The sequence below is a fragment of the Castor canadensis genome, chromosome 17 (genome assembly GCF_047511655.1).
Source record: "Castor canadensis chromosome 17, mCasCan1.hap1v2, whole genome shotgun sequence".
Lineage (NCBI taxonomy): Eukaryota > Metazoa > Chordata > Mammalia > Rodentia > Castoridae > Castor > Castor canadensis.
The window spans coordinates 54,286,565-54,307,871 of NC_133402.1; the positions used below are offsets into that span (position 1 = coordinate 54,286,565).

General features: G+C 41.5%; 1 protein-coding gene across 10 annotated transcripts in view; it reads right to left on the reverse strand.

Annotated features, from left to right (window-relative positions):
• The window catches only part of LOC109692188 (nephrocystin-3), a 151,895-nt gene extending 133,281 nt beyond the window's left edge, over window positions 1–18,614 (reverse strand). For 7 of the 10 annotated variants that reach the window (XR_012443205.1, XR_012443206.1, XR_012443207.1 and 4 more), the window contains exons 1-8: window positions 17,975–18,613; window positions 16,241–16,366; window positions 15,433–15,583; window positions 13,128–13,280; window positions 11,732–11,865; window positions 9,970–10,130; window positions 1,993–2,149; window positions 1,284–1,358 (exon numbers count right to left, since the gene is read on the reverse strand). Coding sequence is in view for 5 of the 10 variants with exons in the window: in XM_074059670.1 (XP_073915771.1) it covers window positions 1,284–1,358; window positions 1,993–2,149; window positions 9,970–10,130; window positions 11,732–11,865; window positions 13,128–13,280; window positions 15,433–15,583; window positions 16,241–16,366; window positions 17,975–18,382 (1,365 nt within the window). In the remaining 5 variants the exon portion in view is untranslated. Of the gene's footprint in view, window positions 1–1,283; window positions 1,359–1,992; window positions 2,150–9,969; window positions 10,131–11,731; window positions 11,866–13,127; window positions 13,281–15,432; window positions 15,584–16,240; window positions 16,367–17,974 lie in introns of all 10 variants that reach the window. The other 3 variants (XM_074059673.1, XM_074059669.1, XM_074059671.1) reach the window with 3 other exon arrangements.
• Between the last annotated feature and the right edge of the window lie 2,693 nt (window positions 18,615–21,307).

Here is a 21,307-nt window from a genome sequence, read left to right on the forward strand (position 1 = left end):
CCTCAATGTCACGCCCCTCCCCAAGAACTGTTGCTCCACCTCCTTGTTTACCACCAGATATAAAGACTTGCTGAAGGAGGTCACGAGGCTTTCTGATGGGGGATTTTGGTTGAATGATGCTGACACTGACGCTGGCTGCTGTGTCTCCACCAGAGCTGCTTTCTGCACCAAGAACTTTATACAGAGGCTTTAGAAAAGCTAAGCTAAAGAAAAGCTAAAGAGAACATGGGACAGTGCAAGTCTAAGGACTGAGACTTATGAGGTATGCTAATGCAGTTTTTAGACGTGGCTGCTGTGGTTTGTCTGCAAGTCTGAGCACTGTGACTTTAAAGAGAAAACATGGGACAGTGCAAGTCTGGCCAAACAATGTAAGTCTAAGGGCAAAGACTCTAACAGAGATTATGCTAAAGAAAACATGGGACAGTGTGAGTCTAAGGAAAGAGACTTTAAAGAATAGAAAAGAAGCAAGGTTTTAAAGAAAGACTTTAGAAGCAAGGTTTTAAAAAACTGTAAAGGAGTAAGGCCTTAAAGAATAAAGATAGAGAAAAGAAGCAGAGTAAAGAAGAGTTATTAGAGAAAAGAAGCAATGAGGCTGTTGTGCATCTCCATCCAAGTGCCCAGCATACCTGGCCCCAGCTTTGTCTTCTATCGTTTGTCCTTTGTGCATCTCCCATCTACCCTAGTTAGGCCCAGTTAGGTTCAGTAGTAACAGGAGTGAGAGAAAGCTCACTCTATGCCATCTTTTGGCAAATCTCAAATTTTCACTTCAATTAAGCACATTAATTTTTACCTTGCTTTTTGGACACCATTTGCTTTTTGGGAGGCAGATTTGCACAAAATGAAGGGCAGGGAAACACTCAGCATATCACACAATGATTTAAACACAGCAGCTGATAAGGCAGGACTGACTGAAAGCTTCTCTGCATCAACTGAGCTGTGTAATGCAAGCACTAACACTTAACATTTTACTTTTTGAAATTGCTTTTGATTTTTTATTTATTATTTTGGATTATAAAACTTTGTGCTTCATTATTGTGTAGGACATTTTACACTTAACAGGTATTGAAAGATCAACCAGTTCTGTGAAACAGATAAGCAGTAAACACATGTGGTTCTAGAAATACCATGATCACATCACAGGGAAGACTCCCAACAGAAGCAATGCCATTTCCTCAGGTGCTGTTCTCAAAGAACGAACAGGTAGCTTTCTCTGAAAAATTCAACTTTATGGAAAACAGTCTGAAAATATTTTAGAAGAGATCTCACAAAGTATGCATATGCACCTGTTTAATGACCTTTTCCACACAAATGTAAGTTTTATATACTCCCTCTGCAGGATCTCCTGAGTGATCAATGATCTAGAAAAAAAAAAAAAAAAGGAGAGAGAGAATTTAAAACAATAACAAAAAAACCCCCACAGAAACAGCAGCAGGAGGAGGAGGTGGTAAACACTTTTAGAGTGAGCATGTGTCTGGAACTATTCTAAGCAAATATAGTCACAAGGAAGATATTATTATTACCCCCACTTTCCAAGAGGGAAGTAAGCACGTAACTTGTCTGAAGTCACATAAAAAACTCAGTGTGAGTAATGGCACAATAAAAGGAAAGTATACATTTCTACCTGACCTTATTGTGCCTCCCACCACCACCCTGTTCTGAGCCTCCAGCATCTCTCACCTGGTTGGCTGCAACAGCTCTCAGACTCCGCCTACTGCCCTCACTATTCTCCACTCAGCAGCCAAAGAGAGCACAGCCTGTTATTCTTCAGCTTAAAGTCTTCCAGCGGCTCCCACCTCACTCCAACGGAAAAATCCAAGGTCCTTAAAAAGATCCCTGAGGTTGTTCTGGATCAATCTGGGTCACCTCTCCTGCTTCTCCCAGTAGTCTGGCTTCCTTTCCCTCCCCAAGCACACCAGGCCCATGACCACCTCTTGACTTTTCTGTTTTTCCCTTTGCCAAGGAGGTTCTTTCAAAACTCCGGTGAATTTTTACCTTGGCTTTGCTGGTCTTGTTTAGATTAGAAACTTGATCGATCAACTGCTGGACAGAGTTGGAACTGACTTTCCCATCCTCCAAACGATGGTAAATCAACCGCGGTTTTCCTTCAGAGTTTTTCAGAAAAGCTTCTTCACAGTCTTCCCATAAAAGGCTAGATTGGAAATCAGCATTTCTTGTGCTATACTGCACTATGGCAGCAAACGGTTAGTCAACCAACCCAAGCACCAATAAAGGGGTTTTACTACGGTGAGAGGTGGCTAGGAGAGGCCCAGGGAACCGCACATTGTTTTTTGGTGGGACAGGATTTGAACTCAGGGCCTCACACTTGCAAAGCAGGCATTCTGGTGCTTGAGCCACACTTCCAATCCATTTTGCTCTGGTTGTTTTGGAGATAGGGTCTCATAACTATTTGCCCAGGCTGGCCTCAAGCTGCTATCCTCCTGATCTCAGCCTCCCAAGTAGCTAAGATTACAGGCATGAGCCACTGGTACCCCGCGCCATAGTTAGTTTTTATTGGACTTCTGGAAAAATCTTAGAACTAATAATTTGGTGGGATTTTTTACACCATAGGAACATTGCAACCAATTTCCCCTTTCTAGGAAATGTTACATGAGAGTTGTACAGAGGCAAATTAGAGGTGTGTGCGTGTTCACGCAAGCATGTGCGTGCACGTGTGTGTGTGTAAGGAATAGTAATTACATGATTCAGAATTTGCAAATTAAAACACTAGCCCCAAAGATAAATGCCGATTACAGATTTCTGTGCCAATACAATCTACCAATCCACAAACATTTTCTACATTAAAATCATTCTGGCCAGGTTCTACAGAAACTTAGAATTTCAATGGTCCATTTCTTACTATTTTGGAGAAAATCTATGGGCCTTCTGTTCATACAGGTTTGTATTTCAAAACCACATGCTACAAAATTCACACTCAGGGCTCAGATGAACTGATGTGGTTCAAATACTCTGACGAAACAAACAGGTCATTAATGACTAGTTACTGAAGTCAGAGATGGCAGGCCAGCTGATGCACAGATAATCCACAGTTGGGAACCAGCTGGATGTGCAGGAAGAGCAGATGGAGATGCTGCTGCTGTGTGAGGCAGGAGGAGCTGAAAGAGTGAGACTGAAGAAGAGTGAGGTTCAACAGTAGAATCAGAGCTCTACTTAACGAAACCCTGCAAGGACACTGTACAGCTGATCTAGCAAAACCAAGAATGAGCACTGAAATGTCCTGAAAGATGATATAATTACCCTTTGGGTACTGAAGGCTTCCTAAGAGGGAGCTCTTCTCCTCCCTTGGGTCTTGGTTGCCCCTCTGTGCTTCCAAGACCCAGGGCTGCACTGAGAATTGAGCATTCTCAGGGGGCATGGCTGCCCAACACGCATCCTGATGTAATGAAACAGGGCCAATCAAGAGCAGAGAACACCTTCATCTGGACATTCCTACAGAGCCAGGCTCCCCTGGACTCTCTATGTCTCAGCTCTCACCCTTCATTGAAAGGTTCTCCTGTGAACCTATATTCAAATAAATTTGAAAATCTTAAAGAAATGGACAGATTTCTAGATACATATGATCATCCAAAACTGAACCAAGAGAATATTAATCACCTGAATAGATCTATAACACAAAATGAAATTGAAGCAGCAATCAAGAGTCTCCCCAAAAAGAAAAGTCCAGGACCTGATGGATTCTCTGATGAATTCTATCAGACCTTTACAGAAGAACTGATGCCAACCCTCCTTAAACTGTTCCATGAAATAGAAATGGAAGGAAAGCTGCCTAATACATTTTATGAAGCCAGTATTACACATATCCCCAAATCAGGCAAAGACACCTCCAAAAAGGAGAACTATAGGCCAATCTCCTTAATGAACATTGATGCAAAAATCCTCAGTAAAATAATGGCAAACCGAATTCAACAACACATCAAAAAGATGATTTACCACGATCAAGTAGGCTTCATCCTAGGAATGCAGGGGTGCTTCAACATATGAAAATCAATAACATAATAAACCACATTAACAGAAGCAAAGACAAAAACCACTTGATCATCTCAATAGATGCAGAAAAAGCCTTTGATAACATCCAACACCATTTCATGATAAAAGCTCTAAGAAAACTAGGAATAGAAGGAAAGTACCTCAACATTATAAAAGCTATATATGACAAACCTACAGCCAGCATTATACTTAATGGAGAAAAACTGAAACCATTTCCTGTAAAATCAGGAACCAGACAAGGATGCCCACTATCTCCACTCCTATTCAACATAGTACTGGAATTCCTAGCCAGAGCAATTAGGCAAGAAGAAGGAATAAAAGGAATACAAATAGGTAAAGAAACTGTCAAAATATCCCTATTTGCAGACAACATGATCCTATACCTTAAAGACCCAAAAAACTCTACTCAGAAGCTTCTAGACATCATCAATAGCTACAGCAAGGTAGCAGGATATAAAATCAGCATAGAAATATCATTAGCATTTCTATACACTAATAATGAACAAACTGAAAAAGAATGTATGAAAACAATTTCATTTACAATAGCCTCAAAAAAATCAAATACCTAGGTGTAAACCTAACAAAAGATGTGAAAGACCTCTACAAGGAAAACTATACACTTCTGAAGAAAGAGATTGAGGAAGACTATAGAACATGGAGAGATCTCCCATGCTCATGGATTGGTAGAATCAACATAGTAAAAATGTCTATACTCCCAAAAGTAATCTACATGTTTAATGCAATTCCCATCAAAATCCCAATGACATTCATTAAAGAGATCGAAAAATCTACCGTTAAACTTATATGGAAACACAAGAGGCCATGAATAGCCAAGGCAATACTCAGTCAAAAGAACTATGCAGGAGGTATCACGATACCTGACTTCAAACTACATTACAAAGCAATAATAATAAAAACAGCATGGTCTGGCACAAAAACAGGCATGAAGACCAGTGGAACAGAATAGAAGACCCAGATATGAAGCCACACAACTATAACCAACTTGTCTTTGACAAAGAAGCTAAAAATATACGATGGAGAAAAAGCAGCCTCTTCAACAAAAACTGCTGGGAAAACTGGTTAGCAGTCTGCAAAAAACTGAAACTAGATCTATGTATATCACCCTATACCAGAATTAACTCAAAATGGATCAAGGATCTTAATATCAGACCACAAACTCTAAAGTTGATACAGGAAAGAGTAGGAAATACTCTGGAGTTAGTAGGTATAGGTAAGAAATTTCTCAACAAAACCCCAGCAGCACAGCAATTAAGAGATAGCATAGATAAATGGGACCTCATAAAACTAAAAAGCTTCTGTTCATCAAAAGAAATGGTCTCTAAACTGAAGAGAACATCCACAGAGTGGGAGAAAATATTTGCCAGCTATACATCAGACAAAGGACTAATAACCAGAATATATAGGGAACTTAAAAAACTAAATTCTCCCAAAACTAATGAACCAATAAAGAAATGGGCAAGTGAACTAAACAGAACTTTCTCAAAAGAAGAAATTCAAATGGCCAAAAAACACATGAAAAAATGCTCACCATCTCTAGCAATAAAGGAAATGCAAATTAAAACCACATTAAGATTCCACCTCACCCCTGTTAGAATAGCCATCATCAGCAACACCACCACCAACAGGTGTTTGCGAGGATGCGGGGGAGAAAGGAACCCTCTTACACTGTTGGTGGGAATGTAAACTAGTACAACCACTCTGGAAAAAAATTTGAAGGCTGCTTAAAAAGCTAGACATTGATCTACCATTTGATCCAGCAATACCACTCTTGGGGATATACCCAAAAGATTGTGACATAGGTTACTCCAGAGGCACCTGCACATCCATGTTTATTGCGGCACTATTCACAATAGCCAAGTTATGGAAACAGCCAAGATGCCCCACTACTGACAAATGGATTAAGAAAATGTGGTATCTATACACAATGGAATTTTATGCAGCCATGAAGAAGAATGAAATGTTATCATTCGCAGGTAAATGGATGGAATTGGAGAACATCATTCTGAGTGAGGTTAGCCTGGCCCAAAAGACCAAAAATCATATGTTCTCCCTCATATGTGGACATTAGATCAAGGGCAAACACAACAAGGGGACTGGACTTTGAGCACATGATAAAAGCGAGAGCACACAAGGGAGGGGTGAGGATAGGTAAGACACCTAAAAAACTAGCTAGCATTTGTTGCCCTTAACGCAGAGAAACTAAAGCAGATACCTTAAAAGCAACTGAGGCCAAGAGGAAAAGGGGACCAGGAACTAGAGAAAAGGTTAGATCAAAAAGAATTAACCTAGAAGGTAACACACACGCACAGGAAATCAATGTGAGTCAATGCCCTGTATAGCTATCCTTATCTCAACCAGCAAAAACCCTTGTTCCTTCCTATTATTGCTTATATTCTCTCTTCAACAAAATTAGAGTTAAGGGCAAAATAGTTTCTGCCAGGTATCGAGGGGGTGGGGGGGAGAGGGAGGGGGTGGAGTGGGTGGTAAGGGAGGGGGTGGGGACAGGGGGAGAAATGACCCAAGCATTGTATATGCATATGAATAATAAAACAATAAAAATTACACAAAAAAAGAAAGGTTCTCCTGTGATTCTGCCATGAAGGGAAGTGGGTTAAATTAAATACATCAAAGAAAAACACTTGGACAAGCAGTGTCAAGAGTCTGACCATCTCCTTTCTATGCACCTTCTCTGATGAACGAGAATGGAGAGGCATGGTGCCTGTGCTCCTCACGCAGCGTGACCTGCCACCTGCTTCCTCCTCCTTCAGCTAAGCAGGTTGTTAGCATACTTTGCTCTAAACCCAATTATTTCATACCATAAATATTTACCTATAGAATTTCTCATGTGAGAACTGAATGACGTGAGAAGCCAGTGAACAGTATCTGTAAGAACTCTGTGGGTTCCATCTGCACACAAGGAATAATTACCGACTGCGAAAAAGGGTTTCCCCACGTAGCTCCCAAGCTGTTTAGGGGCAATTTTTCTACGTTCATCTTTTGGGAAGGATGAGAGAGTCATCAGAAGAGATAAAGGAGCAACCTGCGAGAAATTAAAAAGTCCTCAAACCAACAACCTGTTTGTTGAAACTCATCCCTACTGTCACGTGTGTGTGTGTGTGTGTGTGTGTGTTAGTTATGTTGTGTGTGTTCAATGTGTGTTGTGTTATGTGTGTTATGTATGTGTTATGTGTGTTGTATATGTCTGGGTGGTATATGTAGTGTATGGTGCATACGAGTTTTGTGGGGGGGGTGGTGTGTTGTGTGTTGCATTGTATGTGCAGTGTGCATTGTGTGTATGGTTGTATGTGGTATGTGTTGTGTTGTGAGTGCTGTGTATGTGTTGTGTGTATTGTGCTGTGTGTGGTGTGTTGTGTGTTGTGTTGTGTGTGTTGTGAATGTTAGTGTTGTGTGTTATGTTGTGTGTGCGTTGGGTGTGCAGTGTGTTGTGTGTACTGTATGTGTGTGTGGTGTGTTGGGTGTGTTGTGGTGTGTTGTGTATGGTGTGTGTGTGGTGTGTTTGGTGTTGTGTGTAATGTGTTATGTTGTATGTGTTGTGTATTGTGTGTGGTGTGTTATGTGTATTGTGTGCTGAGTGTGTTGTGTTTGGTGTGTGTGGTGTGTTTAGCATGTGTTTTGTGTGATGTGTTGTATGTGTGGTGTGTTGGGTGTGGTGTGTGTGTGGTGTGTTTGGCGTGTATTGTGTGTATGTGGTGTGTTTGGTGTTGTGTGTGATATGTTGTTATGTGTTGTGTGTTTGGTGTATGTGTATTTGGAGTGTGTTGTATATGGTGTGTACTGTTTGTGTGGTGTGTTTGGTGTGTGTTGTTATGTGTACTGTGTGTTGTGCTGTGAATGTTGTGTGTGTTGTGTTGTGTGTATTGTGTATGTGGTGTGTCTGGTGTTGTGCTGTATTGTGTGTGTGTGGTATATTTGGTGTTGTGTGTGTGGTGTGTGGTGTGTGTATGTGGTGTGTTTGGTGTTTGTGGTATGTTTGGTGTTGTGTGTTGTGTGTGTATTGTGTGCATGGTGTGTTGTGTGTGTTGCATTGTGAGTGTTGTGTGTGGTGTAGTTTGTGTGCTGTATGTGTTGTGTGTGTTGCACGTGTTGTGTGTTGTATGTTGTGTGTGTGGTGTGTTGTGTGTGTTGCATTGTGAGCATTGTGTGTTGTGAGTGTTGTGTGTGGTGTTATGTGTATTGTGTTGTGTGTGTGGTGTGTGTTGTGTTGTGAGTGTTGTGTGGGTGTGGTGCAGGATTGGAACCCAGGGCCTCAGGCACACCAGGAAAGTGCTCTCCCATGCACTTTACTCCCAGCCCCTGCTGCAGTGAAAGAAGCAAATGATGAAAATGCAAACACAAGTTAGAAAAATTAAAGCAAAATAAAGGCAAAGCAGAGGCTGAAACTAAATTTAAGAAATTATAATTCTTACTCTTTGAAGAGTAACTCTTAAAATATAAAATGAATAAAATTTTAGTCAGACAATAATTCTGCAAGCAGAAGTAATAGAGCCTGAAACAAATGGGAGGGAAATGGAAAGATAAAAATACATGTTGAGTGTAAAATAATGTGTGATGTTTCATTAACATTCTTCCCCTATGGCAAAGGAAAGAACGAGATGGTTTCAAAGACTGAAAACAAGCATTAAACTAAAATAAGCTGGAGGTGGTGGTGCATGCCTGTAATTACAGCACTCAGGAGGCCGAGGCAGGAGGATTCCAAGTTTGAGGCCAGCCTGGGCTGCATAGCAAGATCCTGTCCCTCCTCACCCACCCCCCAAAAAAATCAAAGAAAAATAATGTAATAACAAATGACATGTTTCCAAGTAAAATCCTACCCAAATATTAGTAAAACAAATGAAACAAAATATAGTCTTTTTTTTCCAGCACTGGGGATTGAACTCAGGCCTCATGATTGCTCAGGTGCTCTACTGCTTGAACCATGGCCCCAGTCCTTTTGTTTTTGTTTTTCAAATAGGGCCTCACACCAACTTTGCCTGAGATGGCCTCAGACCAAGATCCCCATCCTGCTTCCTGAGTATTGGGATTACAGGGATGCACCACCAGGCCTAGCTAAGGATATATCATAAATATAAAAACATGGTAAGAAAGGGGAAGGGTTGATAGAAGGGAAACCCAGCTGAAGGCAATCAAGTTGAAGGATTCCCTAAGCGTACTCTGGGGCAGGCTCAGTGACCGCTGGTTCCTGCCCACCTGGCCAGCAGGCAGTCTCAAGGAAAAACGACAGGCTGCACTACAGATGAACTGGCAAAACATGAGGCCCCACCAGCTTCTGCACACAAAGTCAGAGCTGGTCCACAAAAGAGAAATGCTTTGGAAGCATTAAATCCAATCAGACTACAAATCAAGGAACAAAGGCCTACTCTGCCTTTTAGTTATGTACCTCATTGCAGACAAGATTCAGTAGATGATAACAATCACATTACAAGAAGAAATGTTTGCTTTACTGTTTATTTAGGTAATGAGTTTCTCACAGCAGGTAGTATCGAAAGCAAGAAACCAGGAGTCACTAACTTTTTCTGAAAAAGGCCAGAGAGCAAACATTTCAGCTTTGAAGACATACGTTTTTGTGTATCTAGTCAGCTTTGTTGTTAGCAGCCACAGATAATACATGAATCAATTAATGTGGCCTGACTCCAATAAAACTTTATTTATAAAAGCAGATACCTGGTGGGATTTGGCCTGGGTCAGAATTTGTCAAGCCCTAATTAAAATGATCTTGACATTTAATGTTGCTGATCATATGATTTATTAAACAAGTGTTAGTAGTCTAAAACTTAATTTATTTTACTTATAGAATCTGTTGACTTTTGCATATCATTTTTGATTATAAGAATGCGATTAGAACTTATCTTTGAAGTTCATGTGACAATCTTGATTCTATTTGCAGATAATGCTTATCGTAAATTCCAGAATTTTCCAGCTCACCTTGGTAAAGTTGAATGGATGAATAAAATTACTAAAGAGCTCTTTTCAATCTCCCATTTTCTTATGGTGAGGTTTTGATTTTCAACATCTATTGGGAAATAAACAGCGTGGAAAAAATATCCCATTGTCTCACACATCCTTTTAAGTTTAGGTGAACACTCCTGAAAATAAATTGAAATATGTAAAAGCATAATAAACTAGCAACATAGCAAGATCCATACTACTTAAGAAAGCTTGCTTTAGAACGGGTTACGTTGGGTATTTTCCAATATAACAGCTTAAAATAATAACAAATCACATTTTAAAGAAAACCTTAAAAAAGCAAATTTCTCTCTAAAACCAAAATACTAATAACTTAAAAATGCGGCTATTTTCTACGGCAGAAAATGATTTGTTTCATGATCATAACAACAGGAGAAAATACTAGACTATCTTATTTTGGTATTTGCTTCTTTTTGTTATTTCATCACAAACAGTTTCTGTTTTATTATTCTAAAGAATGCAAAACACAGATCCATCGCTCTATATAGTACAAAGCTTTCACTATGAGACATTTAACACCAAAGCAGACAGATCTATGTTAAAAATATGATGGCTGACAATAAATTAAATTCCTAAGTAATGATAATTATTATGCAAGAAATTATCTAACACCCTCAAAATGTCTGGGAATACCTGTCTTCAATTGATGGAGGGAAGCTTTAAGCTTTATTTTCATATTTTATCTTTGTGTCAAAATTGGGTAATATCACAAGGATATTACCCAGTTAATAACTTATTAAACAATCTGTCATATATTATTACAGCAGGTTTAGTCCAGGACATGCAGATTTATACTTCCAAGAGTGGTAGGCAAACTTTTTCAATAATGGAACAGATGGCAAGTATTTTTTTTTAACAAAAATAATCATAGCTGACAACTTGGATGGTTTTAGCAGGGACCTTTGCTGTCTATTTGGTTTATGTCACAACTTACTCTGCCTTTGAAATGCCCTTGTAGTACAGCCACAAGTTATATACAAGTGTGAGTGTGTGTGTGAGTGAGTGTATGTGTGTGTTTATATATATAAATGAGCCTGGTAATGTTCCATTGAAACTATTTACAGACATCAAAATTTGGATTTCATATAATTTTCACATCATGAAATATTATGTGTTTTTCCAATAATTCAAGATGTGAAAACCAATTTTAGCTCTGGACATATGAAAACAGATAGCAAGCCAGTTTTGGCCCACAGGCAACAGTGTGTTCACCTCTACCTTACAATAACTCCAAGAGCTGCCTTGAAAATTTCAAAACCATGACCAAGAGTAGATTTTGTTATTGTCTGAAATAGATTCAAGGCTGGAGGTGCCAGCTGTAACTAGAGTAGGCACGATCAGTGAAGGTCTAGCACATTGTTGGGCATGTACAATGAAGTATTTAAAAAACAATAAGGTTCTAACACCTTGCTTTGATATTCAAAAGTAATTACAGCTGTTAGAATCTTCTTTTTTAGTCTTAGCTCCTGTCCCAAGAAAGGTACTCTCAGAAAGTTAAATAAAAACAAAGAACCTTGATTCATCGTCTATCTTTCTGTGCATATATCGCAATAGTGAACTAAATTCTCTCTTAAGAAAATCCCAAGATGCTTCTTGTTCTTTAAGACACATAATCACTACTGGTAGCGAATTTCTTAGTTTAGATACAATAGTATCTAAATAGGATAGAATACTAACTTGTATTTTAAAGCAGGAATACAGAATTTCTAAATATCCTCACCTTAAGGAAAAGCTCCACTTCTGGCTGGGTTTCCTCTGTGTAAATGAGGTAACATCTGACAGCATTACTCCACAGAGAATGAGAAAACAGGGGAGTTACCTGTAACAAACTAGCTACAGCAATATCCCAGTCATCTGAAAATAAAATTTCCATGAGTTAGTGAAACAGTTACCAGAACACAGTTGACAAGGCGATTCAAACACGTGTGACACTCCTAGCACACAGAATGCAATCGGATCTCACATGTTAACACTGACACAGAAGGCAATAAATTTTCTAACCTTAAATGCTATCCTGAGACTTCAAGCGATGAGTGTCACTAGTGGCTTTCGCTGGAGTACCAATGGTTCCAGCTCTATTTTACATGAATTTTTCAGTTATTTTGCTACTTGAAGGGAACCTGAATTCCCAGGATGGCCTGTCATTTTCCCTTCTGATTCTTGAACTATAATGAAGCAAAAAGAAAGTTCAGAACTGGTATCAAGGGCTAGAGGTATGGTTCAAATGGTAGGGTGCCTACCTATCAAGTATGAGGCCCTGATTTCAACTCCCAATACCACCAAAAGGAATTTAATGTTATCAAATGAAAAGTAGCTCTATACTATTTAGTGAGACTGAAAATTTTAACACATATTTGGCTAATTCAAAAGGTGCAATTTAAAAAATGATTTTCATTTTGCTAATACAGAAGTAATTTCATAGTTTTAAGAAGAGAGTAGCACAACTTGTAACTTCTTAGGTTTTTTTTTAAGCAGTACTAGGGTTTGAACTCAGGGTCTTCAGCTTCTGAGGCAGGTGCTCTACCACTTGCACCACTCCCAGCCTTCTGCACTGTTATTTTTAGACAGGCTCTCATGTTTATGCCTGGGCTGGCCTGGACTTCAATCCCCCTACTTATGGCTCCAGAGTAGCTGGGATGAGGGCATGCACCACCACATCCAGCTATTATTGTTTGAGATAGGTGCTCATGAGATTTTTGTTGGTCTGGCCTCAAACGGTGACCCTCCTGCTCTCAGTCTCCTGAGTAGCTAGGATTACAGGCATGAGCCCCCATGTGACCTAACCAGATTTTTTTTTTGTACTTTGCACCATCAAGGCCATCAGATAAGTACAGGGAAAGACTAACACCTACTATTTCTCAGTTAATCTACACCGACTGAAAATTCAACTAGATCCAGTTGGCCAGGCTGGCTGAAGCACCATGTGATTCCAATACAGATTATGTAACCTCAGCCCCCTTAGTTGGTCACAGCATCAGGGCAGAATGGTATGCCAATGGAAGGTGCCCAGAACACAAATGTCATGCTGTTAATGGCAGTTACTTTATTGTGAGATTACAGAACACGAACAGTCACTCCCACTTGGCAGGTAACTGGCAAGGGGCAGCAGGTGTTACCTCTGTTGATGTTCGCAAAGGGTCCTTCCACGTCTATGGAACTGTGGGCAAACTCGGGCCCTCTGACGGACTGCTGAAGCTGGATCATGCTCCCTATGGAAGGCTCACTTCCCAAGGCTCCACCAGCCCAGTACTCACACTGGGTTCCAGCAGCTGTGACAGCAAGGGATTGTCACCTTGTGAAACCAAGTAACTGAATGTTCAAAAACTCAGCACATTTACCAAGCAGGATTTCTAATTTTATAAATACTAAAACATTATAAATACAATAGATAGTCAAACAATGATTTTAAAAGTTCTTGACCACCAACTTTTGGCAAAGCTCTAAGCTGCTGGTTAACACAATTCTGGTTAACAAATTCAAAGAGGGAATTAAAAAGGTTTAGATTTTTTTTCAGTACTGAGGCTTGAACTCAGGACCTCACACTTACTAAGCAAATGCTCTACCACCTGAGCCTTGTTCACCCTTTAACAAGGGAAACAACAAAGCAATAATAAAATCAACAAAAGGATTATAATAAGAGGGCAATCAAAAAGCCCCATACAAAATTCTAAAAACCATTTCTTTTTTTTTTTTTCCTGGTCCCCTTCTCCTATTGGCCTCTGTCGCTTTAAAGTTTCTGCATTAGTTCCTTTGCATTGAGGACATCAAATGCTATCATGTTTTTTTGGGTTTCTTACCTATCCTCATACCTCCCTTGTGTGCTCTCACCTTATCATGTGACCAAAGTCCAGTCCCCTTCTAAAAACCATTTCTAACTATGTATCTTAAGTATCAATTAAAACCTGGAGGAAAGAACTTCACAGGTAGACAGTTGACAGCGCGCTAGTAATTGATACTTATAACTTATTAGGCTGTAACTCTCTCTACACAGGGATTACATCCTTCTTAACTTCCCAGCACACAATTAATGTCTATACAACAACTACTTATAAATGTGCAGGTGATTTTCCTAATAAGTCTTTTGGCCAGAACACGGCATTCTTGACTGCCTGTGAGTAAACTGCTGTTTTGGGCTCACTCTCTGGCAAAACCGAGCTTACTATTTGTGGCTTTATTGAATCTCCAATGGGTAATATTCCCAAACATTCCTTCTTTAGGTTTAAATCAATATATGAAGAAGAAAGGCCTAAAAGAGATGTTGTTTTTCTTAACTTGTCAAGCCAATCACAATAGTTTGGAAGCAGTACACATTTGAATCTACAACACCAAAACAAATCACTATGACTAATCTGACAACACAGAGCTATTGTCTCAGTCCCTCTTGACCAATACGATCTATTTCATTTATTTCTCAAAAGTTAGTATAAAAACAAAAAAGACCAGGATGTTGGCCAGATCCAATGATACTAAATAAAAATTAAAAGGAATTGTCAGCTGACATATTTTACTCCAAGAATATAACTATGGTCCCTTATAAATAGAGTGACAGTATTTTTTCTCCTGCATTTAAAATAGAATCTTTTCCTTTTCTTCATTATTAGTCACACTTTACTATCACCTTCTTATAACATGGTGAATTCTTTCATCCTGTGATTTCAAGCTTCTTTATTGCAAGAAAATATATTTTCTCTTTAACTACAAAACAAAAACTTTTTGAATAGCTCATGAAACTATATTAGAAACCACTTAGTGAAATATAATGCAGGTATTCTACATAATAGTTGCAAAGAATACATCATTCTATGGAATAATGTTGCAAAGAATGATAATTCCAGTATCCATTATACCCTTTAGTGAAAGATCCAGACACTTTAGTTGGACACCATGTTTGCCTGGCTATTAACTATAGTTTCTAATCTTCTTAGATTTATTCTGGCCAATGGGATTGGAGCAGAAGTGATCTGTATGTCTTTCAGGTTTTGCCTTCAAGAAAAACAATGTGCTGTTCTCTTTCTTTATCCCCTTGGCTAAAATGGAGATGTGACAGAGACCCAGGAGTTCATAGACCAGAAAGAGAAAAGCTATGGGTTAAGGTTGTCACAGCAACCTGGTAGAAGGACCCTCAACCCCAAGTTCATGTACTTCAAGAAGAGGAGGTGTCCTTCCAGCTGAGAGAGAGAGAGAGAAAAAAGGAGGAAGAAAGGAAGAAAAAAGAAGGGAGAGGAGGGAAGGAGGGAAAGGGAGGAAGAAGGAGAGTAAGAAGAAGAAAAAAAAGAGAGAGAGACAGACTCTTTAACAGCAACCAAGCAAAAACCTAGCTAATACAGACAAAAGAAGGATAACAGGAGTCAAAGTTGACTCTACATGTCACCTGAGCTATGGTGAAAGCTCAACATATCCTTAATACAAGTGTACACTTACCAGTAACATCTGCACAGTTGTCGTCTGAATCAGACTCCCCAGGGTCAAATATTTGGATCCCCTGAGCCTGCAGTCTCTGAAGTTTGCTCTCCAGTTCTCGCTTGGCTCTCAGTAAGTCCTGAATTTCATTTTCTTTGGTCTCCCTAAAAATCTTTGAAAAGGAGAATTTTAACTTTAAACTTTTTTTCCATAATCAAAATTCTGTGGCATTAGCTTTTCAGGGAAAAATCTTTCATTCAAAAAAAATTAATATGCATTTGGTCCTCCATCTCCTCTTTTGTTGACTTCTTTTTTTTTTTCTGACAGTACTGGGGTTTGAACTCAGGGCCTCACACTTGCTAGGCAGGCACTCTACTACTTGAGCCATTCCATCTCCTCTTTTGTAGGATAAAAATCCCAGGACCTTTACTTTATGGTCTCAAAACTGGAACCCACTGGAATCCCAGCAGGATGAATGTGTGTCTTGTAGGGCTGTCACGTGTACTATATGATGTTGAGCAAGTCTGCCTCCCTCACACCAAGTGCCAGCAATGTCTTCCCACACACAGCATCCCAAGTATTTCCAACTGCTCTACCCCATGTAGAAACACATTTTCGTCACCAAAATCTCTATTAAAATGTTCACTTTATATTTTTTCTTTGAAACTATCTCATCTACCATGTCCAACTCAAAAATGTAAAATGTGCTCCCCTCGAGCTCCTATAACCTTGAGTTCTACATGATTTGCTTCTATTGTGGTATATACAAAGTTCTCAAACATACTGCTTTTATTCTGTCAGTCTACAGGGTAGAAACAAATGGGTTTACCTTGAACTGCCTTTTAACCTTATCTCTGTCATGTTCAAATGTTGCAGCTCTCTCCATTGCTTGATATTTTGCTTCTAAGGCACTTTCTTTCTCCCGGAGTATCTTCTGGTAAGTTTTTTGAAGGGCCTGCAATAATTCATCTTGTTAGCTCTTAACAAAAGCAGTCTTTCTTCCAAATTTCACATTCTTATATATGTCACACATCTTAGCATTTTAATAATCTACTCACCATTTTACCAACTATCAAGGACAATGTGTTGTCATGTTATTCAAACGAATAATGGAAAAAAACCACACGATTGAGCTATAGCAAATAAAGACACTTCAATAGTAAGCTTTCAATGGAAATTAACACATTTCCCTTGAAATTTTCCATCAGCTCTTGAATTTCCCTGTGCCTGTGTTCTACCTCTAAGGGAATGAAAAATACAGTTTGTAAGGCTTTATTTGAAGGACAGTTAATTCTGGGAGTCCAGTGCTCCTTGGCACTATGTCATGCTCATCTTACTATCTCCTGACCTCTTCACAGTGCCTGACACACTGTGGGCCTCCAGCAGATATTTGACTGACTGAATGAAATAAATACGGAAGAGATTTTCCGTGTCTACATATGTGAGAAAGCAACCAAATGGGTTACACAAGGAATTAGGATTGCTAACTGGAGTAGCCTGAGATGGGTATTTGTCAACCCTCCCCACACTGCTCTACCTGCTTTGGTCTTCTTTTCCACCTGTAATCTCACAGTGGTTTCCAGTGGCTTGTTCACATGAAATCAGATATCTGAACCGCACAAGATCATTTTATGTAGGCAAGTGCATTAAGGTAGTTTATAGGCCAACAGATAAACTGCAGTAAGTTATCTTCCCAGAAAACATGCTAGTTACACCACATCCAATGAAGAGGTTTCATGAAGAATGCTCAGACCAGAAGGAAAGAGGCTTCTTTCTCTTACAAAAATGAGCCTGAGGTGTTTATTTAATCCCTACTGTGATAAGCCCAGGAACTCTTGGGCTGCCAAAAAATCTCTCCCACAATAAAGAGATGAAACAATACAATTAGCATCAGAGGGGCCCCCAAGCCCCTAGCATAAAGCCTCATAATTCTGGTCTCGGCACAGCAGCCTCTTGCCTTATACCCAATCTTAATGAATTAAAATGGATCTGCTACAATGGTGGACATGCACGAACTGCTCTAAGTACATGAACCAACTGGACTAAAGGAATTTGCATACATCCAGGGAAGGTTTTCAATCACAGCAGGTAAAGATGGTGAAAATCAAAAGGCTTCCAGAAAAATTCCTATCAAGATCATTAAAACTCAACAGCTGCGGTACTTCACAAAGAAGCTTAGCCATGTGCCCCGCCTGAAGGTTTGTAAAATTGGAGAAGATGGCAACACTCTTAGAGAGAGTTTGCTGAGTTCCTTCAACAGATGTCACCAAAGTCGCGCCTACTTCCCCAGTTCCCTGGGGACTGGCATTCGCGGCTTGAGGACGCCTCAAGCTAACTGCTTGAAGGTGTCTGACAAGGAATCACGTAGACTCGAAGAAAATAATGGTCCCTAAAAATGAGGCGCAGCTTCTGCCCAACTTTAAAATTACTTGCAGAGGGGTACACAAGAGGACGCACAAGGGACAGGCCAGGCGTTCAGGGTGCAGCCTCTTAGGGCAACCACGCAGCTGCGCGTTGCGGGCAGGCCGCCCGCCCTGGGCCTCAGTTTCCCTGGTGGCGTTACCTGCAGCTCGGCGCGCAGCCGCTTGTTCTCCGTGTCCAGCTTGGCCTCGCGGCGGCCCATGGACAACAACTCCTGGTTCTTGCTGACCCGGAAGATCTCGTACTCCTTCTTGAGCCGCTCGTACTCGGCCGCCGCGTACTCCAGCTCCGGCACCGACGAGCCCGTGGACTTGAAGCTGGCTCCCAGCAGCCCGCCGCCACCCGCCGCGCGGGTCATCGACCCGGGCCCGGCCCCCGCCGCCCCCGGCGCCACCGCGGCCCCCGCGCCCCGGCGGAACGAGTTGCGCAGCAGGCGGGCCTTGGGCTTCACCTCTACCGGGATCTCGCAGGCCTCGCCGCCCCCCGCGCCGTACGTGTCCTCGATCACCTCCCCGCCGGCGGGGCTCACGAGCGACGAGGCCGTCCCCATGGCGCTAGTGGCCGCCGCGGCTCCCCTGCTGGGTACCGGGACGGGGCGGGGCCGCGGGGCGGGGGCGGGGCAAGCGGAGCAGGGCCGGTCAGGGCAGCACGTTCCGAGAGCCGAGCAAGATGGACCGCGAGGGACAGCAAGAATGGAAAGGTTAGCATATTTAAATATATGCTAATTCTAAAATAAAATTAAAGAGGGACTGCCAGGGAGCGGCTGAATCATGGGGCCGGACGAGCGATGTGGGCGGGGCGAGAGGATGGGCGGAGCTAACGGGGCGGAGCGAATGGTGTGGGCGTGGCGAGTGTGGACGGGGCGGGCTAGCGGCGTGGGCGGGGCTTAAGGGGCGGAGCGAGGTGCCAGGCGGAGCTAGTGGGGAGGTGCAGGACGGGGCGAGCGGAGCAGCCTAGGTAGCAGAACCAGGGAGAAAGGAATTAGCAAGAAGGGATGGAGGTCGCGAGAACAGCAGGATGGGGCGGGGCGAGCCAGCTGCTCACCTGTGGCACCCAGGAGGGACAAGTGTGAGGTGGCAGGGGCTTCTCTCCGGTGCCTCTGCTGGAACCGAGGGTCCCTGGCAGGCGAGTGGCACAAGGAGCCCCGGACTGGCTCCCCGCTGCTCCATGTCCGGCTGCTGCCATTTCTGTCGTCCCTGACCTGGGGAAATCTGGAAATGTATGCAGTGACTTCTGTGTGCCTCTCAAGAGGTATCTCTCCACACGCATATAGATAGAATAACCAGGAAGGCAATGCCGGCTAAGAAAGAGCTTTTAGGCTTTATAGCCTGAAACCACCACGGACCATCCTTAGACAAGTCAGGTTTTATAACTCGTGGCAACAGGGTCACTGGGGGTGAGAGGTGTACAACTCTGAGGTATCTCGCCACCTAAAAGAGAAGAACGAGTATTATAGTATTTGGGAAAAGGGTGGGGTTTGGGTAATATGAAAAATGAAGAGATGGGGAGAGGGGAGGGTTGCTATGATTCTTGTTCGGTCTTGTGTTCTTGCCCCTCTGCCTGCTAACCTAGGTGTCTGACTTCTCCAGATTGGAGCTCTAGGCTAGAAGGGAGGAAAGGGGCAAGAAAGACTTTATTTGACATGCTTGTGAGCTGGGTGTTGGTGCTTTTTGGACTTGGTGACTTGGCCCTTTCTTTTCTAGGTAATTTTGTAAATTCTTCAAAATATCAACACTCCCCCACCCCCCCTTCTGTCACTCTCCCATTACCGGAAGCCTTTAATCTTCAATACCTTTTGGGCTGATGCAGTTTTATTCCAGGTGTTGTGCATTCCTTCCCCAGGCATAAGGAACCCAGTGACACTTTAAGCATCCTCTCTGCTGATGTTTATTCATTGGTCCAGGGCCTCCTTGCACCAACCTGATAGTCCATACCATGGTGGGGAGGAGGGCAATCTGACCCACAGGTGTTGCAGTTAGGGTCAGCCATCTGAGATGGAAATAATCATGCAAGGTGTTTATTAGGGCATACTCTCGGGTTCAGCACCTGTGGAAGGAAAAGGGAAAGAAGCAAGACTGGGCAGAAGGAAAAGCTGAGCTGTATTACAGTCTCAACACAGGCCTTGGCCAACTGTACAGGAAGTTTTAAAGCTGGTATGGCCCTGTGGAGTTGCCCTAAATTGGGAGCTACAACTTCATGCTTGGGCATAGCAGTCATCAGCTCCTTTTGACTGATGAGGACTGACACTGAGAGTAGTCTGCACTTTCAGGAGCTAGAAGTCAAGTCCTTCAGTCTTCACATCTACCACAATAGTCAACATAGCATTTTCCTCAAAAAACTCTAGGAATGCAGACCAATTCTAACCTCAAAGCAAACTCTCCTTCACTCCTCCCATCCTTTCTCGGCTGTTCATCCTTTCTCAGCTTTTAGATTTTCTTCAGGCTTTTGTATTCTTTGAAATCCAAGAAGTTCTTGAGGTGGTCTCCTGAGATGAAGGGAAACATTTCCTCTATCATAGTACTTTAAGAATGTCTACCTTTTCAAACCCTTTCTGATCTCTAACTTCCAATTTCTGTACCCTCCATGCGAATCAGGGATTTAAGGATCATCCACCAGGTTTCTGACCAATTTCTTTGAAATTTCTGCATCTTAATACTATACCTCCTTTAGAATGTGCCTCAGCTGAAGACTTCCATAATTACACTTGCATAATAAAATAAAATGGCCTTCACCTATTTCCTCCAACGACTAACTACACTCACTGCCCACAGTTGGAATAATTTCAGAATCTGTAGTTCTAGGGCTGAGAACCCTTAGCAATGGATCTCTTCTTTCTCTTCCTCTTCTCTATCTAGTAATAGCTCACATCCTCCACCTTTGTTGAGCTGATTTTCTCCTCACACCAATGTGGTTTTGATTTCCTTTTAGAGTTCTCTGCCAACCCTCACTTCTGTCAAAGTCCAGGTTCTTTAAGAAAATTTCCCTGGATAATTGTAGCTTTTGAAAGTTTATCATCACATCAACAGTTTCAGTTCAACAACAATTGCATACTGTGTGCAGAGCATTGTGTCCATAACCCAGTTTTCCATTAGTTGCATCTATATTCTATCAATTTGGATTTTGGGTAATTGCTGTTGTGGTTATACCATGCATTGCTACTGAGGTTCTCCTGAGCAAATATCATAGTAAAAATGGCTGATGATCTAAAGAGATCAATGATGGCCCTAGTTCTTTAAAAAAAATATGGCCTAATTGTCATTGCTATCCTTCATAACCTTGAAATTGCCTTGCAGATACTCCCAAAACACAAACCCAGATTTGCTGAGATTCTGAAGATGTTCCCCCGATATAGTGACTACCAGTTTTCTTTCTCATTACACATACTATATATACATTTAGCATGCATTCTGACCTTGGATAACCATTGATCAGTGCCAAAGTTGACCAGACAAGTGAGTGTGCTCACAGGTGACCA